This window comes from Erythrolamprus reginae, chromosome 3 (assembly GCF_031021105.1).
Source record: "Erythrolamprus reginae isolate rEryReg1 chromosome 3, rEryReg1.hap1, whole genome shotgun sequence".
Classification (NCBI taxonomy): Eukaryota; Metazoa; Chordata; class Lepidosauria; order Squamata; family Dipsadidae; genus Erythrolamprus; species Erythrolamprus reginae.
In genome coordinates, this window is record NC_091952.1 from 178993911 (window position 1) to 179017931 (window position 24021).

At 39.7% G+C, this 24021-nt stretch overlaps 2 protein-coding genes across 3 annotated transcripts in view; both read right to left on the minus strand.

Annotated features, from left to right (window-relative positions):
• Positions 1-3207: 3207 nt before the first annotated feature.
• Positions 3208-10221, minus strand: FAM8A1 (family with sequence similarity 8 member A1). 2 transcript variants are annotated; one of them, XM_070747302.1, is made up of 5 exons: positions 9696-10221; positions 7963-8083; positions 6713-6836; positions 5266-5391; positions 3208-4305 (listed from the first exon to the last, which is right to left on the minus strand). In XM_070747302.1, the coding sequence occupies exons 1-5, from the start codon at positions 10126-10128 to the stop codon at positions 4222-4224; spliced, it is 888 nt and encodes a 295-aa protein (XP_070603403.1). In that variant the 5' UTR covers positions 10129-10221; the 3' UTR covers positions 3208-4221. The 2 variants fall into 2 exon arrangements, with proteins under 2 accessions (XP_070603403.1, XP_070603402.1); XM_070747301.1 differs by having other exon boundaries at positions 5252-5391; positions 9696-10201.
• A 7572-nt stretch (positions 10222-17793) lies between these two features.
• CAP2 (cyclase associated actin cytoskeleton regulatory protein 2) overlaps positions 17794-24021 on the minus strand; it is a 54250-nt gene continuing 48022 nt past the window's right edge. Inside the window, exon 13 of the mRNA XM_070749116.1 lies at positions 17794-20411. Coding sequence (XP_070605217.1) covers positions 20328-20411 — 84 coding nt within the window. The 3' untranslated portion in view covers positions 17794-20327. The remainder of the gene's footprint in view (positions 20412-24021) is intronic.

A 24021-nucleotide genomic window follows, 5' to 3' on the forward strand; every position in this document is an offset into this window, starting at 1 on the left:
ATTCAGCACCGCACCAGGGTCCCCTTGGCCCTTCTATCCCAGCTGCTAGGAGTCTTCATCTCCTGCATCAGCATCGTCCCATGGGCGCGGCTGCATGCCCGCCCGCTTCAATGGCTCCTCCTCCCCTTCCAAAGAGCACGCATGAGCCACTCCAAACACCAGGTACGTCTCACGTTACCCGTCCGTCACTCTCTGCCCTGGTGGATGTCCCAAGCGCTGACCAGAGGCTCTCCCTTCCTACACCATCGGGAGGTGACGATCACTACAGATGCGAGCCTCTCCGGCTGGGGAGCACATTGCGGCTCCAGAGTGGCCCAGGGTCTCTGGACAGCAGACGACCTGAGGGACCCCAATATCAACTTACTAGAACTAAGGGCAGTCTTCAAGGCACTCCACTCCTTCAAAGACCGGGTAGAGGGACAGCATGTCCTCGTCATGACGGACAACGTAGCAACAAGGGCCCATATAAATCATCAGGGAGGTACGAGATCGGGCCGTTTGATGGAGGAGGCTCACTCCCTGATGTCTTGGGCGGAAACACACCTGGTCTCGATCCAAGCAGAACACATCTCAGGATCAGACAACACCCAGGCGGATTGGTTGAGCCGCACAACCATCGACCCGGGGGAATGGTCATTGAACCCGGAGGTTTTCCAGGACATTATACACCGTTATGGGGAACCGGTAGTGGACCTGTTCGCGACCCACCTCAACAACCAAGTGGTCCGATTCTACTCCCGGTTCCCGTGCCCGGGAGCTGACCGTATCAATGCGCTCCTCTCCCCATGGCCAAGGGGTCTACTCTACGCCTTCCCTCCGACTTGCCTTCTACCCAGGGTAGTCTCCAAGATACTCTCGGAGCAGGCGGAGGTGATTCTCGTCGCCCCCTTTTGGCCCAGACGACCATGGTTCGCGGACTTGATGGACCTCTCAACCTCCCCGCCATGGAGGATCCCATACCACAGACTCTCCCTCACCCAGGGGTCGTTGGTGCACCCAGAGCCTCAGTGGTGGAGGCTTGCCGTGTGGAGATTGAGGGGGACCGCTTGAGGGCGGAATCCCTGTCGGAAAAGGTCATCCATACCATCCAATCGGCTCGACGCCCGTCAACGACTCGCATTTACCAAGCGACATGGGCAGCGTTTTGTAGATTCTGCAGAGCTCGAGAGATCCCCCCTCGCTCAGCCTCCATCTTACATCTATTAGACTTCCTACAGAAGGGGCTGGACGAAGGGCTGACCCCAAACACCCTTCGCAGGCAGGTGGCAGCTATCGCCACGGTCTTAAGACCAGACCCCCTTCGACCGATTTCCCATCATCCATGGGTTAAAGACTTTCTCCGAGGAGCCTCGAATCTTTCTCCTCCAGTTATCCATCACTTCCCATCCTGGGATTTGACTTTGGTCTTACAGGCCCTCACAGGACCTCCTTTTGAACCACTGAGAGAAATCACGCTTCGCCTTCTATCAATCAAAGTAGCGTTCTTAGTGGCCATCACATCTGCTCGCAGGATGTCGGAACTCGCGGCATTGTCAGTCCGGCCGGACCTTTGCGTGTTCCACCCAGATCGGGTTACTCTTCGGTTAGATCCCAGCTTTCTGCCGAAGGTCAACACAAGATTTCATAGATCCCAGGACATAATATTACCGGACTTCTGTACCCACGGCTCACACCCGTCAGTCTTACGCTGGCACAAAGTGGACGTCCGTAGAGCTCTAAAGATTTACATTCGACGGACCAGCTCTTTCAGGAAATCAGAAGCATTATTCGTTTCCTTCTTCCCAGGATCCATGGGCAACAAGGTGTCCTCTAAAACTATCAGCCGATGGATCCGGTCCTGCATTATGGAGGCATACAGGACACGTGGGACACCTTTGCCAAGGACAATCATGGCTCACTCTACCAGAAGTGCAGCCACCACTGCCGCCTGGAACACACAGGCGTCAATCGATGACATCTGTCGGGCCGCAACCTGAGCGGCCCCCACGACTTTCATCAGACACTACCGTATAGACTCATTCACTTCATCGGAAGCGGCATTCGGTCGCAGAGTGCTGCAACGGGTTTGTGTTCAGACACCCCTGGTCCAGCCTATCCCGCCCTAGTTGGTTTGCTTGGGTATATCCCACATTGGACTCTCCGAACAGTGCAGGGGAGAAGGACCGTTGAACTTACCTGAACGGTCTTCTCGCTGCACTGTGAGGAGAGTCCAAACCCTCCCGGCTTCTTGGCCCAGGGGTTCAGTTCGTTACCAGTTTAACTTCTTAGTTAATAAAATTGGTTTGTTTACACTATTCCTTCGTTTTTCTTGACTGAACCTGAGGAGGTAGAGGGGGGCGGGACATAATTATGTTAATTTTTAACTCAGTCCCTGCCAATGAGGCTGAAGAACAACCCACATTGGACTCTCCTCACAGTGCAGCGAGAAGACCGTTCAGGTAAGTTCAACGGTCCTTCTCCCCGCCTTTTCCAGCCCTGTTTTCTCCCAGAAAATTCCTAGAGAGGCCCCATGGAGTTTTCTCCTTGCCTTTTCCGGTTATAGTTTCGGAGGCTCGAGTTTGTAAGTTGAAAATGGTTCTTGAGAAGAGGCAAAAAAATCTTGAACACGTGGTTTATCTAGAAAAGGTCGTAAGTAGAGGCGTTCTTAGGTAGAGGTACCACTGTATTATACATTTTACATGTGCCCCGATGTAATTACTTTTCACTCAATACAGTCCAGGCAGGCTAAAAGGTTTGATATTCATACTTTAGATCAGCGGTGTCAAACTCGCGGTGATGTATCATGATTTTTCCCCCCTTCACTAAATCGGGGGTGGCCGCAGCCAGCACATGACCCGCTAGTTTGACACCCCTACTTTAGATGAAGCTGCCCAGGGCCATCAGCATTTCCACTAATCTCAGGAAGTGAAATAGGAACACCAAAGGGATAGGAGTGAGAGCTCAACTGCATGCTTCCCTGTCAAGTGGATCTGGCTTCCCCATTGACTCTACTTATCAGAATGTCGCAAAAGATGGTCACATGATCCCAAGACACGGCAGCCATCATAAATAATTCTAAGTCAAGGACTACTTAGTATCTTTTCTCCCCTCTAACTTTATTCAACCCTAAATGAACAGAAAACTAACAAAGAATATCATTATTAAATCAATGTGTCAGGTGTAAAAAATTGAGAACACAGCTATTTCACATAAATATATAAAAATAAATCATGCAAAATAAATAGGCTTTATTTTGTAAGTATAATTTAAGTGATCCAGGCACACAGGCAGATAAAATAAGAGTACTATTTTACATTTTTACACTCTTTATATTGCATTAGCAATTGTGTGATTTATTTTAAAATAAGAAACCTCATTTTCTTATAAAATGGTGCAAAAGGTTATGCATAAATTTTCTCTGGTTTATTCAAAGTTTAGTTTGGCTGTTGTTAAATACACCTGAAATAAGTGTTTTACACAATAAAATACAGATTTAAATTTTCTATGCTCTTATAGAAAACTTGAAAGTTTAAGTTTATGGGAAAACAATCTATAAACCATCCAAAGCAGGGGTTAAATTCAATTTGTCTTGGTTGTATACAGCAGTACTGTCAAAGCTCTCAGTATCTACCCGTTAATTAATACTAGTTTTACTTGCCTTCATAATATCTGATATGTTGAATTTGTATTTTGTTCAAGATACTCATATCATGCAAGACATTTAACACATGTACAGAAATTTCTTCAGTATTTAAAATACAATGGTTGTGTGAGCAATTAATAAGGCTTCTATATGAGTAGCAAACACTTACAAATCCACCAAAACAAAACCATACAATTTCTCTGTAGTAAACTTCTCTCAAAAACACTGTAATTGCTTTGGTTGCTCCAATAATGACAATGGTTTAGTTTTCAAAAATATAAAATTATCTTTTGATACAGAATTAGTATCCCTTTCTTTAGAGATATACTATTCCTTTGAAACTGCCAATGACATTTGAAGATTTTGAGTGTTCTGGCTCTGTTCAAATATTCTCAAATTCATTCAACAAGACTTCCTAAGACTTATTGCACTCGTGTTGTAACTCAATCTTGTAATTGGCATTGTTCTTGAGTGAGATTCCGAAATCTAGCAAAGTGGCTCCAGTATATTTGAACAGTGGAAAATACTCAGTTGAGTATCATCTGAGACCGTATCTTTTTACTACAATAGTCCCTGCTACAATATCATAGGCTGTTCTGTTATGTTGAAAGAATAAGAGAGTAATGAATGCTGGAAAGAAGGAAGCAATAGAAAAATTCTTGATCAAAGCTCGTATTGTAGACCTGTAAGGAAAAAGCAGACATATCTCTAGAATTTGTTGTCTGAACTGAAGAATATAGACAGTTACATGTTAAAAACAAAAACGTTAAAAATATTGTCAAATACATGTTTTTATATACATTTTTCTAATGAGTCCTTTCTACTTTGAATTAGCCAAAATTTCTGCAATCATATTTTTACTTTTTGCAGAAAGATTAATATCTAGCATTTATGAAAACCATTCTCCTGCCATTATGAAAAAAGATAACATTTCTTAAAACGATGTATCTATAGATGTAATTAATTTCCTGGGAGGAAACACTGCCTAACAAATCCCAAAGACAGGATGTCAAGCAACATTTTTGCACTGATTGCTAATGATTAAGCTTGCGATATAGCTTTCCAGATGATTTAGAGTCCTACATAATTATGTTAATACTGCTGAATTACTTAATCACATACAGTCTGATTGATTAGGCAAACCTCAAAGTAGAATTGAATGACTGAAAATATAAATCTTATGACTGGGAATCAACTTAGCATAGCTGAAGCTGAAACATGTTATAATGAAATAATATAAAAATGCTTTGATGAAGATAACCGCGACTTACTCTTCATTATATATTGTCCCCCAACAATGGACAAATAATTCAGATTAATACATATGCTATAAATAATTTCCCCAATTTATTCAGTTGACAGAATTCAAAAATAGCTGAAGATAGATTTATTACATACATTTTATTGCCAATAATGCTCTGTTAATTTGGTTCACTTAAAAAAAAAAACAATCCCAAGTCTGCGCTAAATTTAATCAGGCTGTAAAATATCCTGAAACATAAAGTTGAAGTAGGGAATAAAAATTATGTAAAACTAATAATATTTACAGGATGTAGATTATGCAACATTATTGAAAACATTTAAGGATTCAAACAGGTATAATATTGAAGTGACAAAAATAAAACTTACGTCGTTATGCTCACATTAGACGATGGTATCACCAACACACGACTTGGTGCAATAAGTACTGATGTATCACATGTCACAACTCGAAGGCCTAGCAGAAATTTTCCAGGAGTTGCGCCCCCAGCTCCCCAAATACAAATAATCTGAAAGAAAAAAATTCTTATAACTAAAATTACATGTTTTACCATGTGTGATATATGACTAATGAAGCTGTCTTGAGGCTAGACCAACCAAATGTAATGCACATCTGAAATAATGACAGAGATGACTGACTACAGGTTGTCCTCCCATTATGACTGGACTGAGACTGAGATTGCCACGCCATTGTAAAGTGCAACATTACATGATCACTTTGCTTTGTAATGGCAACCCAAGCAGTTCCTGTTGTCACCATAACTTGAGATGCACGAGTCATCAAATGGGAAGCAGGAGACTCAGGTAAAGAGCAGGGCTGCTGCAGGGGTTTGTGAGGGCTCTGGAATCCTAACAAGAAATTTGGGGAGGTGGTGCTTAGTGCAGCATGATCTCAGAAAAGCCACAGGGAATGAGGTGCAGGACAAAAGAAATTGCAGGGAGGCCAGGGTGCACGCATGTGGGCAAACACAAGGCAGCCAAGGAAAAAGGGCCCAGGGCGCATGTGTTCACAGGGAGGCCAAAAAACCGGGATGAAGGATGTGCAAGAACAGAGAGGCCGAGCAAAGAGGGTGTGGAGTGTTTGTAATAGGCCATGGAAAGGGGGCTTGTGGTGTGCATGACTGAAAGGAGGATGGGGGGGGGAAATGGGGTATGTGTATGCATGTGTATTAGTGCACGGAGGCAGAAAAAGAGAGTGCAAGTGTTTGCTAGGGAAAGGGGAAGGTGTACATAATGCATGCAAACATGGAAAGGTGGGGGAAGATTTGTGACCTTCCTTGCGTGCTTCCTCAATGACTTTGCTTGTAGGAAGGTGGCAGGAAAGGTTGCAACTCTGAATGGTCGCTGAACAAATGGTGGCTAAGGACTCCCTGTGTAATGGGAGGGATGACTTATTTTATGTCATCATGAATAAAATTTGTTCCTTTCTACATGGCTTTCTGCAGTTTCTGATTCTGGGTCAAATAGAAATTTTAGTTGCTATTTACGGCTGCCAGTATTGGATGTCAATGGTTTTTATAAATATTCCGAATATTTACCATTTCCCCCACAAAAAGACATCCCTGATAATAAGCCCAATCAGGCTTTTGAGCGCATGGCAATAAGGTCAAGCACTTATTTCAGGGTTTAAAAAAAATATAAAACAGGCTTTTATTTTGGGGAAAACACTGTATTGGATTAATATAATCTCATTAAATTACTAAAATTAAATAACATTAAATAACTAAAATTAAAATTAAGTTCATAAAACAAATGGGTCACTGATTAAATTAGATTGAAGATAAGTCTCCAAAATAGATTCTATTATTAGTACCAGTAAAATTTGTATACCTCATAGATGCAGACCAGCAATCTGTAGATAAGGGCCACTATCATCATCTTTTGTAAGTCTTCCATTGAAGTTTCATCATCTATTTCTTCTATAATGTAGTGCATAGCAAACTTTGAGATATCCCTGCATCAAAAGTATAATACAATACTATGAATAAGCAATACTATTCTATGTATGGTTTAGAGGTAATATAAACTGTAAATGGAAATATTTTTATTTAGTGGACTTTTTTGTTCAGAAGAATTTTCAGGGTACAAAAGATATGCATTTTAAATTTGGAGGCAGTAATATTAAAACATTGTCAAACGAAGGTGGTATCTGAGGACTCTTCTATACATTTTGTTTGCTCTAGCATGATAATGGCTCACCAATTCTTTCTTGAGGACAGAAACATATGACACCATCCTCAACCCATCCACAGAACAGGTGATTAACTTTTGCCCATATTTTCTTGATCTGCATTAAAGATAGTGTTTTTTGATTTTAGAAGGTAGAAGTGGTGGCTTAACATGGCTGCTTTGTTTCATTTGGCTGCGGGCAAATGCTTTTGCTCCATGTTTTAAAGTGTGTGCTATGGCAGAAATGTCTTCTCCTCTCGTCACGGGTTCCTGTTCTTCAAGGCCATTTTGTCCTGAGCTGCTGGGCTGCCTGCTCCCTTCTGAAGGGACCTTTCCATAGTGAAAAAATGAATGGATGGGATCTTTCCCTCTCTGAGGTGAACAGGTGAATTGCTGGCTGCACCTTTTTTCTTTTAGTAGGCTTACTGATTGCTTGAAGAAAGACTTGACTCTTTTTTGAACTAGGCCTTTCTGTTTCTTTTTTAGATTGGGTGAAATTAACAAGACCTGCTAATTTCCCTTTGCATCTTAAATTATTTTTGTGGTATTTTCTTTAGAGAAAGTACAAAAGCATGGAAATTTATCAATGGGACCCATGGCAATTGCCATCCCAACAGAACATCTAGACAGCATCACTATCAGAAGAACAGATAGAAACATGAATACAATATTTTTAAAAAGCTTTTATTCTAACCTGTTTAAACACAGCAGACAAATAGCTAAAGCTGCTATGGAAACACCCTTTACTTTTAAAATTCTTTAAGAAGAAAATACATACTGATTTTGTATGATCCTTGCCTGCAGTTTGAAATAGAATAGCTTACTGAACTTAGAACTAAACATATAACACAGCATTCAGCAGATACTGTATAATGAAACTGATTAAATAGATTATGTACTGTGCAACTTACTTTATTCCACTTAAGTGCATAATACTCAAAACTATTGATGCCTTGATAAAGAAAAGAATAAAGAAATCCACCATCTCAGCTATAAATCGATGAGCCAAAGACGGGATTACGTATTCACGACCTGAACAAAAACAGATAAATTATTTAGCATTAAATATCATAGAACAAACTCTGTAATATCAATAAGGTCAGATAAAACATTTCATTTTGCACACTAATTTACATTTCAAGTAATAATCCAATAAACTAATGCTTAAGATAGAAACACAACTGAAAATTGCATTAGGTTATACATTTTACTACATCTTTTCATATACCGGTAATTCTACCCTTCCAAAGGTAGTTGCAATGTCCAGAAGGACTTCACAAAGGATTGAACACTAGTCGTAGCTGTTGTTAAGACAATTGAGACTTAAAGCCTGACTTAAAAGACCAAAGACTCTCTTTTAAGACACCTTTCTCCATCAATTATAGGGTCGATTTTGCACATTTAATTTGTGCCTGGCCTTTACTATTTTAACAAGTAACTCAAGGCAGTGAACTTATCCAACATGCTTTGTTCCTCCTCCTATTTTCCCCATAATAATCACCCTGTGTAGTGGGTTGGGTTTATGCCAGGATTTGTCAAGAATGAATCACTGTAATAGAGAATCAGAAGACTCTTGATGTTCATTGACGATCTGATCCATAGCCATGCTCTTTAAAAGAGTAGCAGGGCACCTTACACTAAGAAATCATTGTACCAGGGACAAGAGAAGCTGATGTTGAATCTCTCATTCCAGAGATTCAGAAATGAAAAATGCAAGGCTCAATAGTATCGTTACCTAATATTATACATCATGGAGAACCATAATCAAAGCCACTCTACTACACCTCTTAAAGTATTTCAGTAAATACCAGTTCCTGGCTGCCATTCTCAGCAGCAAACTGGGAACTATTCTCCATTGTCCAATTGCTAAGGCTAATGAGTTAGCTACATCGTGTCAAATTCTTTATTAGTTTCATAGATCAGGATAGAGATAGCGACAGGAAAACACCCTTTTCTATGCTGTTATTTTTTTAAAATTCAAAATTGAATGAATCCAGTTTCATATAACTGGATTGATAGGAGACTTCTTCACTATGGTTGAACGTCCAGTAATGGGTTGCGATCGTACGGTAAAGGACTGCACACCGATAGTGATTGCTGCGCTGCATGTTCAGTTACCTTGCGTGCATGTGCGTCCCAGTGTGTTTATGCTTCTGCACATGCGCAGGAAGCAAAATCTCACACGGGGACATGTGCATGCATGAGATTTTGCCAATTTTTTCTGCGCATGCATGGAAGGAAAAAAAATTGCCAAAATCTTGTACACATCCCCTCGCAAGATTTTGTTTCCTAAACGTATGCAGAAACAAAAACATGCTGGGACATGCGCGCATGCAAGATAACTAAAACTGAGTGTGCAGTGCACCGGTAGTGACAGTAATGGGAACCCACCCTTGGTTGTAAGCCCCTTTCTTCAGCGTCTTGGTGACTTTGAATGGTCCCTGAATGAACTGTTGTAAGTCGAGGGTTACCTGCACCAGCCAGGGTTTAATACGGAAATTAGCTCCAAACTTACCTCAGTCGACCAACTGCTCACCTTTGCACCATCCTCTCTGCTACCTCCGTCAAAACGTTCAAGGTCTTCTGCCGAGTTCCCACCCACCCAGCCACCCCCAGCCCACTTTTTCTGGAAAGAACGACTCACCTGCTGGCCGGCCAGGCTCCCGTTGGGAACTGCCAGCGGGGGCAGCGACGGTGGGATGAGCCGGGCGCAGGGCCGGGGGCCCGTGTCGACTTGCGGGCGGGGGCCAAGCCGCGCGGACTGGAGCCGAGCCGGCCTCGGGGGCAACGGAAGCGGCGGCCAGGAGGTAGTAGCAGGGGTTGGTACTGCCGCTGTTGCTGTGGTAATAGGCGCCGGGGGGTGGGACCGAAGCCGCCGCCGCCGCGTTCGCCGCTCCGGCCATGAGCGCGGCCAGGCCACTCTGCCAGCTGAGGTAACCGCAATATGAGTCCCAGAGCCATTGGTGCACGCGCCTAGAGTATTCTCCCGCACTGATCGCCTCTTCTTCTTGGGCCCGGGGAACGCTCCCGCCGCCGCCCCCGCCATCCTCTCGCGGGGGGCCCCGGGCTTCTGCCATGGCCCGGCCCAAAAGCCTACTCGGCCGTGCTTGGTGGCGGCCTTGCTTTGTGCACCGCGCATGCGCAAGCCCGTCAGCAAATTGTCTTGGCCCTCGCTCGAAGGCGGAGGACGGGCCGCCGCCCGGAACGGCCTCCTCCTTTTCCCCGTAACGCTAGCGTCACTGGCCGCGGTGCCAGGCGGGGGTGCCTGAAGCCTCTGGGCCGGTGTCATTTCCTGGGCCCCGACGCTGACAAGACAATTTCCCCCCTCCCCTCTCCTCCCTCAGCCGCTTTCTGAAAGAGAAAGGGCCGTGTGTCTGTGTGCGTGAGGGAGAGGAGCGGGCATGTTACGAACGGTTTATTTACTCAAGACGTAACAAGTAACGTTACTAATTGGGGTGTAAAAGAAGCTGTGCAAGTTGTCGACCCAGACTTTGAGGGGGAGGGGAGGAGAGGTCCGTGCGTATGTGTTTGTGTGTTGTGTTACTCTCGGTATATGTCATTAATCTCATGCTGCCTCCTTTATCTAGTTTTGTCACTCCATTACACAGATTGTTTCATTTTCCAATTAAATTTTAACGCTACTGCTTGCTTCCTTTGCTGGTTGTTCTCCCTTGCTTAATAAATCTAAGCCATTCTCCTTCAATCATTTCCTTACTAGCTTACTTATCATTTTTCTTAACCCCTATTTTTTCGTAACTGAATACCCCTGAATTCCCCCCCACACATTTACTTATCTTCAAAAGTGAAATATCAAATCATATTAAATATTTTATATATAATATCTCACTAAAATTCTTTACAATACAGGGAAAAGCAAGTATCATTCAAATTCCAAAAATTAACTTCTTTCATTATTCATTACACTGTATCTTCCCCCTAGTGTTACAAATATATCATTTTAAATTTATTTCAACAGATCCAATTTATATCAATCTATAATACTGTATAATAATATTTTCCCAGAGTTACCACTTAATTTTATAATTAGTAACTTAAATTATATTAGATTTATTCTTAAATGAAAACTTATTTATTATCAATAACAGTATTTTCATCAACAAGTACATTTTCAAATAAACATTGATCAAAATCATAAATTTCCCAAGATTAATTTATTTCATCCATTGCTAATTATAATTCTTTCCCTCTAAAATGCCAATATGTAATTGACAATTTTAAATTCTAATATTAACTATTAACATCAATATATTCATAAATGTATTTAATTGTATGTAAATAAATCATAATATAGTGATCAAATAACTACTTTCTTTGAGATTCCATCTTAATCTTAACTTCTCCCTTTTTGTCTTGTAACTTTGTACTCAAAATTCTCCCCCCTTTTTTTTCTATACTATACTCACCCAATTCTTTTTTATCACTGTTAACCCCAGTGTAATAATCATATTCAATATAATCATTGATCTGTCCATTTTCAAAATTTCCTCCTCTTTTATCTCTATCATTTTCTATATCTTCTCCTCACCTTATTCCTTTTTCATCATTGATAATCCTAGTGTAATCATCATAACATTTAACCTCTTGGTCCTCAAAATTCATTCCCCTTTTGTCTTTATCATTCTCTGATTCTTCATCCACCTGTTCTTTTGATTCAAAAAGTTCAATGTAATCATTAATCTGTCCATTCTCATAGTTCCCTTGGCTTTTATCTTCATCCTTGTCTTCTTTCACCTGTTTTTTCTCCTTCCATTCTCTTCGTTTTTTACTTCTTACAATCAAGTCTTCACTTCAAAGCTTCCTCAATCGCTGCTTTAAATCTGTCTTCACACTCCATGAAGCATCTCTTTAAATCTTTAAAGTAGTCCTTAAAAAGGTTTTAAGTTCCTCTTCTTCAGAAACATCCATATTCCAAACATTTACTGTTCACCAGTGTTCACTATCAATCAGAGCCTAGAATAGTCCTGGTGTTCCCAATCCAAGATTAGCAGCACTCTAAACATCCATCAAAATTTTCCAGAGTAATAATTCCTCCAGACAGCAGATGGCGCTCCTCACTGGCTCCCCAAGTCCATTCTTCCAGTTAGTTAATATGCTAAAATATTTTAAATCAGTTCATATTAATTCAGAAATTTCTTAGTTTAAAATTTATTCAGTATAACTATATTTCCAAGACATCTCAAAGGGTGGGCATTAATTATTGCTTTCTTTAGCATTTTTTTTCTTCTATAGCCTTTTGTGCTAAATAGTTGCTTCCATTTTTTTTGGCAGTCCTTTTATTCCCGTTTTAATCTTTTTTTAAAAAAGTTCCAAATCTTCTCATCAGCAGGATAACTCACCAGCTCAATTTATGCTCTGCAACTGTTCTCTCCAGCACTTCTCTTAAATTTCTTTCCGGGTGACTTCCAATCCAAAATTCCAATCGATCAATCTGTTTGTGGCTGCTGCGGCTTGGTGGACGGTTTGTACTAAGTTGTTTTCCGGTACCACTGGCCAGGAGCTCTTTATCAGTTTTTTCGGGGTGTGTGTGGTTTGCCGTCCCCTCCTGGATCTCTTTATCCCTGCCAGGGTGGTTTTGAACCAGTTCTGACTGAACCAGGTCCCAAGGCAACACAGATATTGGGATTCCCAGCAGAGCACTGGGAACTCTTTGTCGCCATGGCACTTGGCCATGCCCTCTGCCTGGTTAGGCTAATATCAAAGAAATGGTGGAGCAGAATCATTAAAGAAAGGATGCAAAAGGAGAGAATGAAATGTGAATGGCAAAAGTTACAATAATTTTTATTTACTTTAAATAAATTAAACAGAATTGTTAAATTGTCCAGCAGCGAGTTTGTCGTGGCAGCAACGTTCAAAGGTACGACAGCTCTGAAAAATGTGACTTATGCCTTTTTTTCAGTTACCTTGGCAGCATCCCTATAATTATCTGATCCAAATTTAGATGCTTGGCAACTGGTTCATATTTATGACCATGGTTGGGTCCTGAGCTCATGACATCTTTTGTTACAATCTGACATGCAAAGTGAATGGGAAGCTGGGTTCATTTAACCACTGGGTTACTAACTTATCAACTGTGGTGATTCACTTAATGACTCTGGCAAGAAAGATTGTAAAACGTTGTAAAACTAACACATTTTGGGCTTGTACGTTGAGGACTATCTGTAATTTGGAGACCCTGTTGTAAAACATGTCGGCTACAAAGACTGGCAGAGAAGTGGGAACCGAGAGCCAAACAGGATTCCAAGCACACACATGGCCTCTGCCGGGAATTCCCAAAGGAGCTGCTGGGCAGCTGTCGTCCCAGCCTTGGGAATTGAACAGTGCTGGATTACCTAATTAACTGGTTAAGTTTCAGGCTGCCATAGGTTTTACATCTCAGAGAACACTAGAAAGGTTTGTGCAGGACAGTGAAAAAACACATTATTTAAAATCCTTTTTAAGACATGTGCAAACGGCTGTTCTCTCATTCGTTCTGCTCCAATTTTATCAGATATGGCTTGTTTCTTTGTAAAACAAATGTATATAGCTGTGCATCTCACATAGGTGACTTTGAGAGGTGTACACAGTAATTAAGGAATTAGCTTGTTTCTTGTTTGCTGTATTTGAAGTTTAAAGTTCAAATGAATTTTCAGGAGATAGACATGTCATGGTTTAGTAAATAGCCTTAATAATTTAGCATAGTTTTTAATACAGGGCTGGTACAGTTTTCTGGATAATATTCCTGATTTAACCAGAGGTTTAGAAATTATTTTCATTTCAGTATCTTTCTGCCATCTGCTGGCTATATAATGCTAGTAGTTTCGCTCAAGCTTTATTCCAAATCTAGTCTTTATATAAGGTATATATGCAGGTTCATAAATCAGTACCGACTGAGGAATAATAAGCAGATTTATTTGATTTTTTAAATATCCCTTTCAAAGATGTAGATAAATTTATACTATACTGTACCTTCTGATTTCAAGAGCAATTGAAAAACCCTTACAGAAACTGGTTTTGTGCAAAAAATTAAATTGTCCTGGATGTGTATTATCTAAGAACTATTTTCACAACTTTGCTGTTTCAACATCTCCACTTTGTTATCCAATTCAATTCTATATATTTCATATGATATATACTGTACCTGTATATATACAATAGTAAAGTGTGCCCTGTCCAATTGTGTCTGACTCTAGGTGGCGATGCTCACCTCTACTTGGCTGAGGGAGCCAGCATTGACCAAAGACATTTTCTGTGGTCATGTGGCCAGCATGGCTTATATGTCAAAGGAGCAGATAACACTGTTACCTTCCCACCAAAGTGGTATCTATTAATCTCACAAATGTCTTCGGTCACAAACTAATAAAAGGAATAGAAATAAGAAAAGTGATAAAGAAAAAAGGAAGCTTCAGATTTCGTTTGCAGCAAATCCAAGTAAAATGAAAAAAATGTTTGATTATAAAAGGTTCACCCTTTTTCTGTTATCCAGATTTTTTTCTAATCATCAAAACCAAAAATCGGAAATACATTTTCCCCATTTTATGTAAACAACTATAAATATTTTCTGGCCAACCAAAAATGTAGATATTTTTCTTTGGATAATTATTATCAATTAGAGGCCATCCCTGACCTCTAATTGATAATAATTGATCACTGATTGTGTTGTACATAAGTATTGTCTTTGCTGTATGCTGTATCCTTCCTAATTATAAAAATAATGCTATTCCTTGTTTCTTCTGTTGTAAATACATGGTATGATCTGCTAACAATGGCCAGTACCCGTATCTTCTGATTCCCTGTTGCCCAAGATGTCAAAAATATAGCTGATTCATTTTATCTTTCACTGTGTTGCAGTCTCCCATATTCTCACAGAAAGTCTACCTTTGTGGTTTTCAATTTTTTTCCTGCATAGCAACATTAGTACTTAGATGTTCTGGAAGTTTTACTCTTATTAACTTTAATACTCCAAAAGGGTCCTCCGCTTTTCTTCAGTAGCATATTGAGGGCTTACCAACTTTAGCCAATCAGCAGCATTATATCATTCATCACTTTATAGGTAGTTCACGAGTTGTGATGGCAGTTGAGACTGAATTTCCATCACTAAGCAATGAGATCATAAAATGCAGTCTTCGGAGAGGGGCGGCATACAAATCTAATAAACTAAACTAAACCGCACCACTTAGCACTGGCAATCCCTGCAACCGTGGTTGTCAGCCTTAACTGAATTTCACAGTGGTTAGGCAAAGCAAATTTCTGTCATCATCCCACAACCAAGTGGGGGAGCTGGGAATAAATCGCAAGTACCCAGTCCACAGGCAGGTAAGCAGCTGCTGCCTAGTGGAAGAGAGAGCAGGGTGGGTGGGTAAATGAAGGTGTTGCAGAAGTGCAGGTTGGATTGGGAACACAGGAGACATAGGCAAGAAGGATTGATAATGGTGGGATGTCAATCAAAGAGATTCTATATGGTGTAGTATGATCCACACCGTGGAAGTGCAGGGCAGTGAAGGGCTGCAAAAATTTTTACTACCACACTGTGGGCCTGTCTTATTTTGTGGGTGTGGCTTGCCAGTCATGTGACCAGGTGAGAGTGGCTTGACGATCATGTGACCAGAGGGTGGCATAAAGGTCATGTGATTGGCTTAAAGATGGCGAACTTGATGTCACTCACGTCAAGGGTTTGGGTTAGGTCATGTGATTGGCTTAAAGATGACCAACTTGATGTCATTCATGTCAAGGGTTTGGGTTAGGGGGCCTGGCCTCTCCTCGCCTCAGAGAGATACCATTTCCCGATCTATTTACTATTACTGAACATCCAAAACATACTATTTAATTCTATGTATATATGCCATATGTGTATGTACATATTACACAAAGGCACACAAAAATATACATTAGCTATTATATAAATTGTATGTGTATGTATACACACACACACACACACAAAAACAGCTCTTCTAAAATTAAAAACCCCATTTACTGCAATAGGAAAAACACCCTGAGCCCAGAAGGGGAAAAAAAGAAAAAAAATCAAAAATTTTCTACCGGTTCTGCGTACCTGACCGTACCTGTAGGAGCCATCACTGGTGCAGGGGTATGTGACTGGCCAGCATGGCATGAGCAGAGTAGCTGGGAAGGTGTGTATTGAAGGGGGGGGGGGTAGGAGACAGTCCAGCAATTTACAAGCTTCCCTCGCAGCTTCCCCACTGACTTTCTGAGGAGGCTGGCAGGAAAGGTTGCAAAAGATGATCACAGGACTGCAACTGGTTATAAGTAAAAACTGGTTGCCAATTGTCCAGATTGCAATCAATTGACTGGGAGGGTGCTGGTTGTAACCATTTATTCAGTGCTGTCATAACATCACATGGTTGCCGAACAAATAGTTGGTGGGATTTTTTGAACAAATCCCAATGGTGGGATTTTTTTTTTTACTACTAGCTAGTTCTGTGGATGTGGCTTGGTGGGTGTAGCAGGGTAAGGATACTATAAAATCTCCATTCTTACCTCACTCCAGGGGAAGGTTACTGCAAAATCCCCATTGCCTCCCGATCAGCTGGGACTCGGGAGGCAGAGAATAGATGGAGGTGGGGCTAGTCAGAGGTGGTATTTACCAGCTCTCCGAACTACTCAATATTTCCTCCACCGGTTCTCCAGAGCTGGTTGGAACCTGCTGAATCCCACCTCTGTTGTAGGTTGAGGACTAGCTGTATATTATCTATTTGTATGGTTTTCCTGCTGTTGTGATTTACCGTACTTTCTCTCATAGAGTAAGAAATGTATTTGCCATTGTCACTAAAGTCATCATCCACCTCTAGAATCTTCCTATATCACTGCTGCCTAATACGGGTATGTTTGCTTTAGCTGGGCAGCTGAGATGGCCTTTGTGCTCTGGAACTTGCTAGGATTATACGTAGTTGGCATAGTGCTTTTGTTCCTCACTCATACCCTCCAGAAATACTATGACGTAGCAGGCCTAGAGGAGGAAGCTGAACACAAATAAAGTAGTGGACTAAAAATATTTAAAATGTTTTTAGATACATCAAAATATTTGCCATTTCTGATAGCTTTGTGTGGTGTGGAGACAATAGCAATAGCATTTAGACTTATATCTCATATAGCACTTTTATAGCCCTCTAAGCGGTTTACAGAATCAGCATATTGTCCCCAATAATCTGGCTCCTCATTTGACCCACCTCAGAAGGATGGAAGGTTGAATTAACCTTGAGCTGGTGGTGAGATCTCAACTATAGCTAGCAGTTAGCTGAAGTAGCCTGCACTAGTGCACTCTAACCACTGCACCACCCCAGCCTTAGGATCATTAACTTGGTCCTTAACACCAATAAGACCAAGGAGCTTTTAGAGGATTACAGCCCTTGATGGAGACCGAGTGAAGCAAGTGGCCAGTTTGAAGTTTTTGGGTGTTATCATAAAAAAGGACCTGCCCATGGGCACTCACATTGCAGCACTGGTCAAAAGGGCCCAGCAGAGATTATACTAACTGATTAAACAACAGCTGAATGAAAAACTGCTGGTGGCCTTCAACTGCTGCACTATAGAGTGTATTTTAACTTATTGCATTTGTGTGTTTATTTATTTATTCGATTTTTATGCCGCCCTTCTCCTTAGACTCAGGGCGGCTTACAACATGTTAGCAATAGCACTTTTTGACAGAGCCTGCATATTGCCTCCACAATCCAGTCAATAAAGTAAACTAAACTTTTCCATGAGCCATGTAGTTCAGTGCAGCATGATTTTGTTCACATTTTATTCTGAAACCCATATTACAGAAATATTTTTTACAAAACATGAAAGCATAACAACTAAACACGGAGGGAAAATCAAATGTGTACACTCCTGCTTGTGCTGTATGTGATCTTTCCTATATACAGTAGAACCTCTGGTCACGAATGTTTCTGACCATGATCAAATCGGGTTCCGACCAAAATATTTTCATTTTTTCTCCCTGAGGCCAATTTCCCTTTCTGCACCATTTTTTTTGTAAGCACAAAATTTCCAAAATTAGGCTCGGGTCATGACCAAATTGAGTTGTGACCAAAGTTATGGAATTAATTATAGCCGTGACCAGAGGTTCTATTGTGTTAATGTGAGTAAGGCAGTGTTTATATGTTGCTGAATAGTTGGCTTAACATAGTGTTAATATATTATGTTCTACAATTAACATATTACGTTCTACAGTTAAAGAAATTGCAATTTTATCTTTATTCATGACAGATGAAAGTGGCTTGTATTAAACTCACAACATTATACATATTGATTAAATAAATACCAAAATTTTATTTAATATTATACTAAATAGATATTGCAATTAAAACATGTTAGTTGCAATAGTTACAATATAGGTCCTGGTGAAGTTTTGTAAGCCTATTACTGTTTTGCTATTTGCAAAAAAATTGCTACTTAGTAATCAATGATATATAGCAGAGTTGCCATCAGTACTGGGCACAGAAATCATACAGGTACTTCATGTCACATCAGTGTGAAAAATTAACAATGTTGATTTTAGAAATCAAGCTTATATTCCTAAAAATACAATTTGAGTTCAGAAGTAATGGAGAAAAAAACTTTTCAAAGGTTTGCATGCAAATTTTACATATAGAAATAAAAACAGAACTACAACTCCACCTACTTTGAATGAAATTAAATCTCTAATACCTTTTAAAAAAAACTATAAACTGCTGAATTTGAATCTACTTTTATTTATTGCAGAATCCCTCACTTTCACAGTTAGGTTATACAGTATTATAAATTTGCTACTATTCATTGAAAACCCTAGTGGCAGGAAATAGTCACACAAAATACCACAAAGAATCGCATTACATTTTAGAATAACAATCTTAAAATTGTTAAGTACTGTATCTGGAAAAGGGACTCCAAGGTAAGTTGAAATATAAGTGATCAAAGTTAAACATTCAGCAAACAGGTCAATATCTTTTTAAGCAGTAGTTACAAATAATAAATAAAGCTACTGGCAAAGGAAAGCAAAAATAGTACAATAGTCATAGGTGTCTTGGGTGCAATGGCTGGATCACCACTTGAACAACACCATCAGCATTGACAAAAATCACCATCAGTCAATTGCAAAAAGGCAGCTTTACTTGGAATAACTTACTGCCTGTGATGATATCCCTAACACAACATCTGCTTATCCTGGATCCTTGGGAATAATTCTGACTTCTGAGGGGTATAAAATGTCAAACCTAATCTGAACAACTGATTTGATTGTGTAACCAGCCATAATAATAAATAGCCAACAACACAGAACTTTGAACATTTGGTGTCAATAGACTTTGGGCTTTTTTTTTAAAAAAAGGTATTGATTATTGTAAACTACTCCACAGTAATGAAGTGATAAGAGCCCTTACAGAGGCTCCACTTATCAGCCTTCTGAGTACTAAAAATAAAAGATGGAAGCATATAACTGAAATATAATTAAAACATTTGGCTTTCTTTTCCATTAGCAAATATTCTCCAAAGAGGTGATACAAAGCATTAAAAACTACAGATTTTGTAAGGTCCAGCTATAGTACATGATCTCAATTCCATGAAGTAAAATACTTTACTGTATTATTATTGATTGATATTGGCTTTTTTGTCCACCAATTATTAAAAAAAGAAATACACTGACATATTACAAATGATATCAGGATTACTGTATGAAATAGCCACTGGCATAATTCTCTAACATCTTTGTGCATTCATATGATACCATGAGTATATTATCTACAATTAAAGGTAAATTGTAGATATTTTAGAAAATGTCAGGTTACTTACAAAAAGTATACAGAGATTGAACAGAGTGATTTCCAAGCATGTGCAATCATGGCAGAATGCCATGTTTTCTTGAAACATATGCATTTCATTATATATATATAGTATATGCCTTCCTCCAATAATTATCTCAGCGTGGAAAAATACTATATGTATGTAAAGCAAAACTGATTTTAGGTCATAGAATTGCTTCTTTAAAATCTATTAACTGCAATGCAAACTATTGGCGTCAACACCAAACTGCAGTGATGTCAAGAAATCACATGCATAGTGACATCATGCAAATGCTTCAATAATATACTTGCATCGTACCTTCTGACACAAGCAGATAATTTGTAGTATTTGCATGATAATATCATCATGCCTGAATTGTCATTTGCCTCCGATGCCCCCCCTCCATGGAGACAACCCTACTTTTTTGTTCTTCGTGCTGCTATTTTCTTCTGGCAGAACTTTAGAGATCATGATCGGCAGTTTCTGTCTGGCCTATGGAAAACTAACCCATAATTTCTGTAGGATCAGTAAGCAATTTTGATCCATTCCATGTCGTCTTAAACTGTTCAGGGACAGGAAATTCTTTCTGTAGGGAGACAAAATGGACAATATCAGTTGGCTAAACAAGTGTTGGTTATGAAAACAATATCACTTTGATTGGCTTTCAGAGCTGAGTAATATAGTATCATCAAGCAACCACATCATTACAGATACTGGACCAAAACCATAGACAAAGTATAGGTAGTCCTCAACTTACAACCACAATTGAACCTAAAAAATCTCCGTTGCTAAGCAAGATACAGGGAGTTTTGTCCCATTTTATGACATTCCTTTCCACAGTTGTTAAATGAATCACTGAAGTTGTTAGTAACCTGGTTGTTAAGTGAATTTGGCTTCCTATTGATTTCTCAACTCTTCGGTTCCCAAGAGCTCTTGAGAACTATCTGTGGTTTTGTTTGTTTTTTTAACAAATTTCAAGCATATTAAGGGGGAGCGAGCTGGTCTCGTTTCCAGGAATAAGCTGTTTCACAAGATGGGACTTCCAACAGAGAGCTGCCCCCACAAAGCATTTAAAATTAAGGTAATTACTTCATTATGCTATGATCAATCACATGTATCATACAGAATATTTTAGTTTATTTGTCAAAACATGTACAAGATAGCAGGAATTGGTATAAACTTAAAAGCGAAGAAGGTACAGGTAAATTTGGACAACAAAACAGTATGGCAGAGATGGTAGGCACAATGGTGCACCTAATGCATGTCCCTTACAGACCTCTTAGGAATTATTTATTTATTTATTTATTTATTGGATTTGTATGCCGCCCCTCTCCGCAGACTCGGGGCGGGTAACAACAATGATAAAAAACAACATGTAACAATCCAATTTAATAAAACAACTAAAAACCCTTATTATAAAAACCAAACATACACACAAACAAAAATACCATACATAACTTGTAATGGTCTAGGGGAAGGAATATCCTAACTCCCCCATGCCTGGCGACAAAGGTGGGTCTTGAGTAATTTGCGAAAGACAAGGAGGGTGGGGGCCGTTCTAATCTCTGGGGGGAGTTGATTCCAGAGGGCCGGGGCCGCCACAGAGAAGGCTCTTTTCCTGGGGCCCGCCAAACGACATTGTTTGGTCGACGGGACCTGGAGAAGGCCAACTCTGTGGGACCTTATCGGCCGCTGAGATTCGTGCGGTAGAAGGCGGTGACCTTGACTGTAGACCATCTAAGGTTAAAGTTTTATATATATATATTGTTAAATATATTATCTCCAGAGATAGTGGCTCAACACATGTATAGATTTTCTAATACTTTTTGTCTTTCTAAGCTCAGTTTATCTTTTCCTTGTCTTTTGTCATCTACATTACGCAATGTTCTAACATTTCTGCAGATGTTTTCATCCCCTCAAGTTCTCTTGAGATGTGAAGGCTAATTTGGGAAATGCCTGTATACTTTGTTGTGGATACACATTTCTGCACAGTGCTATCATAAACATCATCAGTTGTTTGAATGTGCAAATGCATAACAAAGGGTACATTGATTTTTAAAAAGTTGCTAGAGTATGTTCTATGCATATTGCTTAACACAGTAGTTGAAAAAAAGAAGTGGGTCACTCATATGTACACAGCATGTGCGTGTAATGCTTCATCTCATTTTTCTCACCATGTACGTATATACATACGAACTACACTGTGTTGTTTCTGTATGTCATAATATATGCATAATTTTGTAATTTATTTATTCATTTTGTAGTCTTATTTATGTAGTGTATAATAGAGATGGTGCCCCTTTGAGAGCTCCATGCAATGAAATTTCATTTTAATGTATGCCAATTTGTGTACATTCAAAGGGACAATAAAATTATTCTAAGTCTAAGACATCTAATTTCACATCAAGAACGTACGGGAAAAATAATTATGCCGCACAGCACCCTATCTAATGGATTTAGGACATTCACTAGAATATCCCTCCTCTAATATTGCTTCCTAGCAGCAAACACACATTGATTTTGGAAAAGGTAAATATCCTAGGTCTAGAAAGCTTAGAACTATGACGCCTAAAACATGATCTAAGTATTGCCCACAAAATAATATGCTGCAACGTCCTGCCTGTCAATGACTACTTCAGCTTCAACCGCAACAACAGAAGAGCACGCAACAAATTGAAACTTAATATTAATCGCTCCAAGCTTGACTGTAAAAAATATGACTTTAACAATCGAGTTGTCGAAGTGTGGAACTCATTACCGGACTCAGTAGTGTCAACCCCTAACCCCCAACATTTCTCCCTTAGACTATCCACGATTGACCTCTCCAGGTTCCTAAGAGGTCAGTAAGGGGCGTACATAAGTGCACTAGCCTGCCTTTCGTCCCCTGTCCAATTGTCTTTCCTTTATCTCATATATTATATATATTTTCTTCCTTTCATATATTTTCTCCTTTATTTTTACATATTATCTTTATATATATTACTTCATGTCTATTCTCTTCCATATGTATTGTGTATTGGACAAATTAATAAATAAATGTACGTGTATACATATGAACTAAACTGTGTTGTTTCTGTATGTCATAATATATGCATAATTTTGTAATTTATTTTGTAGTCTTGTTTATGTAGTATATAATGGAGATGGTGCCCCTTTGAGAGCTCCATGCAATGAAATTTCATTTTAATGTATGTCAATTTGTGTACATTCAAAGGGACGATAAAGTTATTCTAAGTCTAAGACATCTAATTTCACATCAAGAACGTACGGGAAAAATAATTATGCTGCACAGCACCCTATCTAATATCCCTCCTCTAATATTGCTTCCTAGCAGCAAACACACGTTGATTTTGGAAAAGGTAAATAACCATCAAGATAAAATTGTATATCTCCTATTTAGTTCTTTAGAAGCCCTGTTAGGCTCTTCCAGAAGTTGCAAAACAATCATTGATGCTAAGCAGTTTTGCTTCTCCCTCCTTTTAGAAGAGTGAAAAATAACAAAATAATAATAATAATTCTACCATAGCATAATCAATACCCACCCACCAGGGGTGAAATCCAGCAGGTTCTGGAGAAACATTAGCAGAAATTTTGAGTAGTTCAAAGAACCGGCAAATACCACTTCTGGCTGGCCCCAGAGTGGAGTAGGAATGGGGATTTTGCATTATCCTTCCCCTAGGAGTGGGGAGGGAATGGGGATTTTGCAGTATCCTCCTCTTAGATTTATTGGATTTATTGGATTTATATGCCGCCCCTCTCCGCAAACTCGGGGCGGCATATAAATCTTGCCACATCCACCAAGCCATGCCCACAGAACCGGTAGTTAAAAAAAAATTGGATTTCACCTGTGTGACCTACCCCAATTTATGTCCCTTTCCCAATCTTCCCCTGTGAATATACAAAGATAACTACCCGTATATACTCGAGTATAAGTCGCTCCGACTATAAGTCGAGGCGCCTACTTTTGCCACAAAAACTGGGAAAATTTATAAACCCCTGTATAAGTCGAGGGTGGAAATTGCAGCGGCTACTGGTAAGTTATAAAAATGGAAACCAATAAAATTACATCAATTGAGGCATCAGTAGATTAAATATTTTAGAATATTTATTTCAAAGAAAGTCAGTAAACTAGCTCTGTAAGTTTAAAAGAGGGTAAACAGGTATATATCCCCCAAGGCAGGTATAGGCCAAAAAAA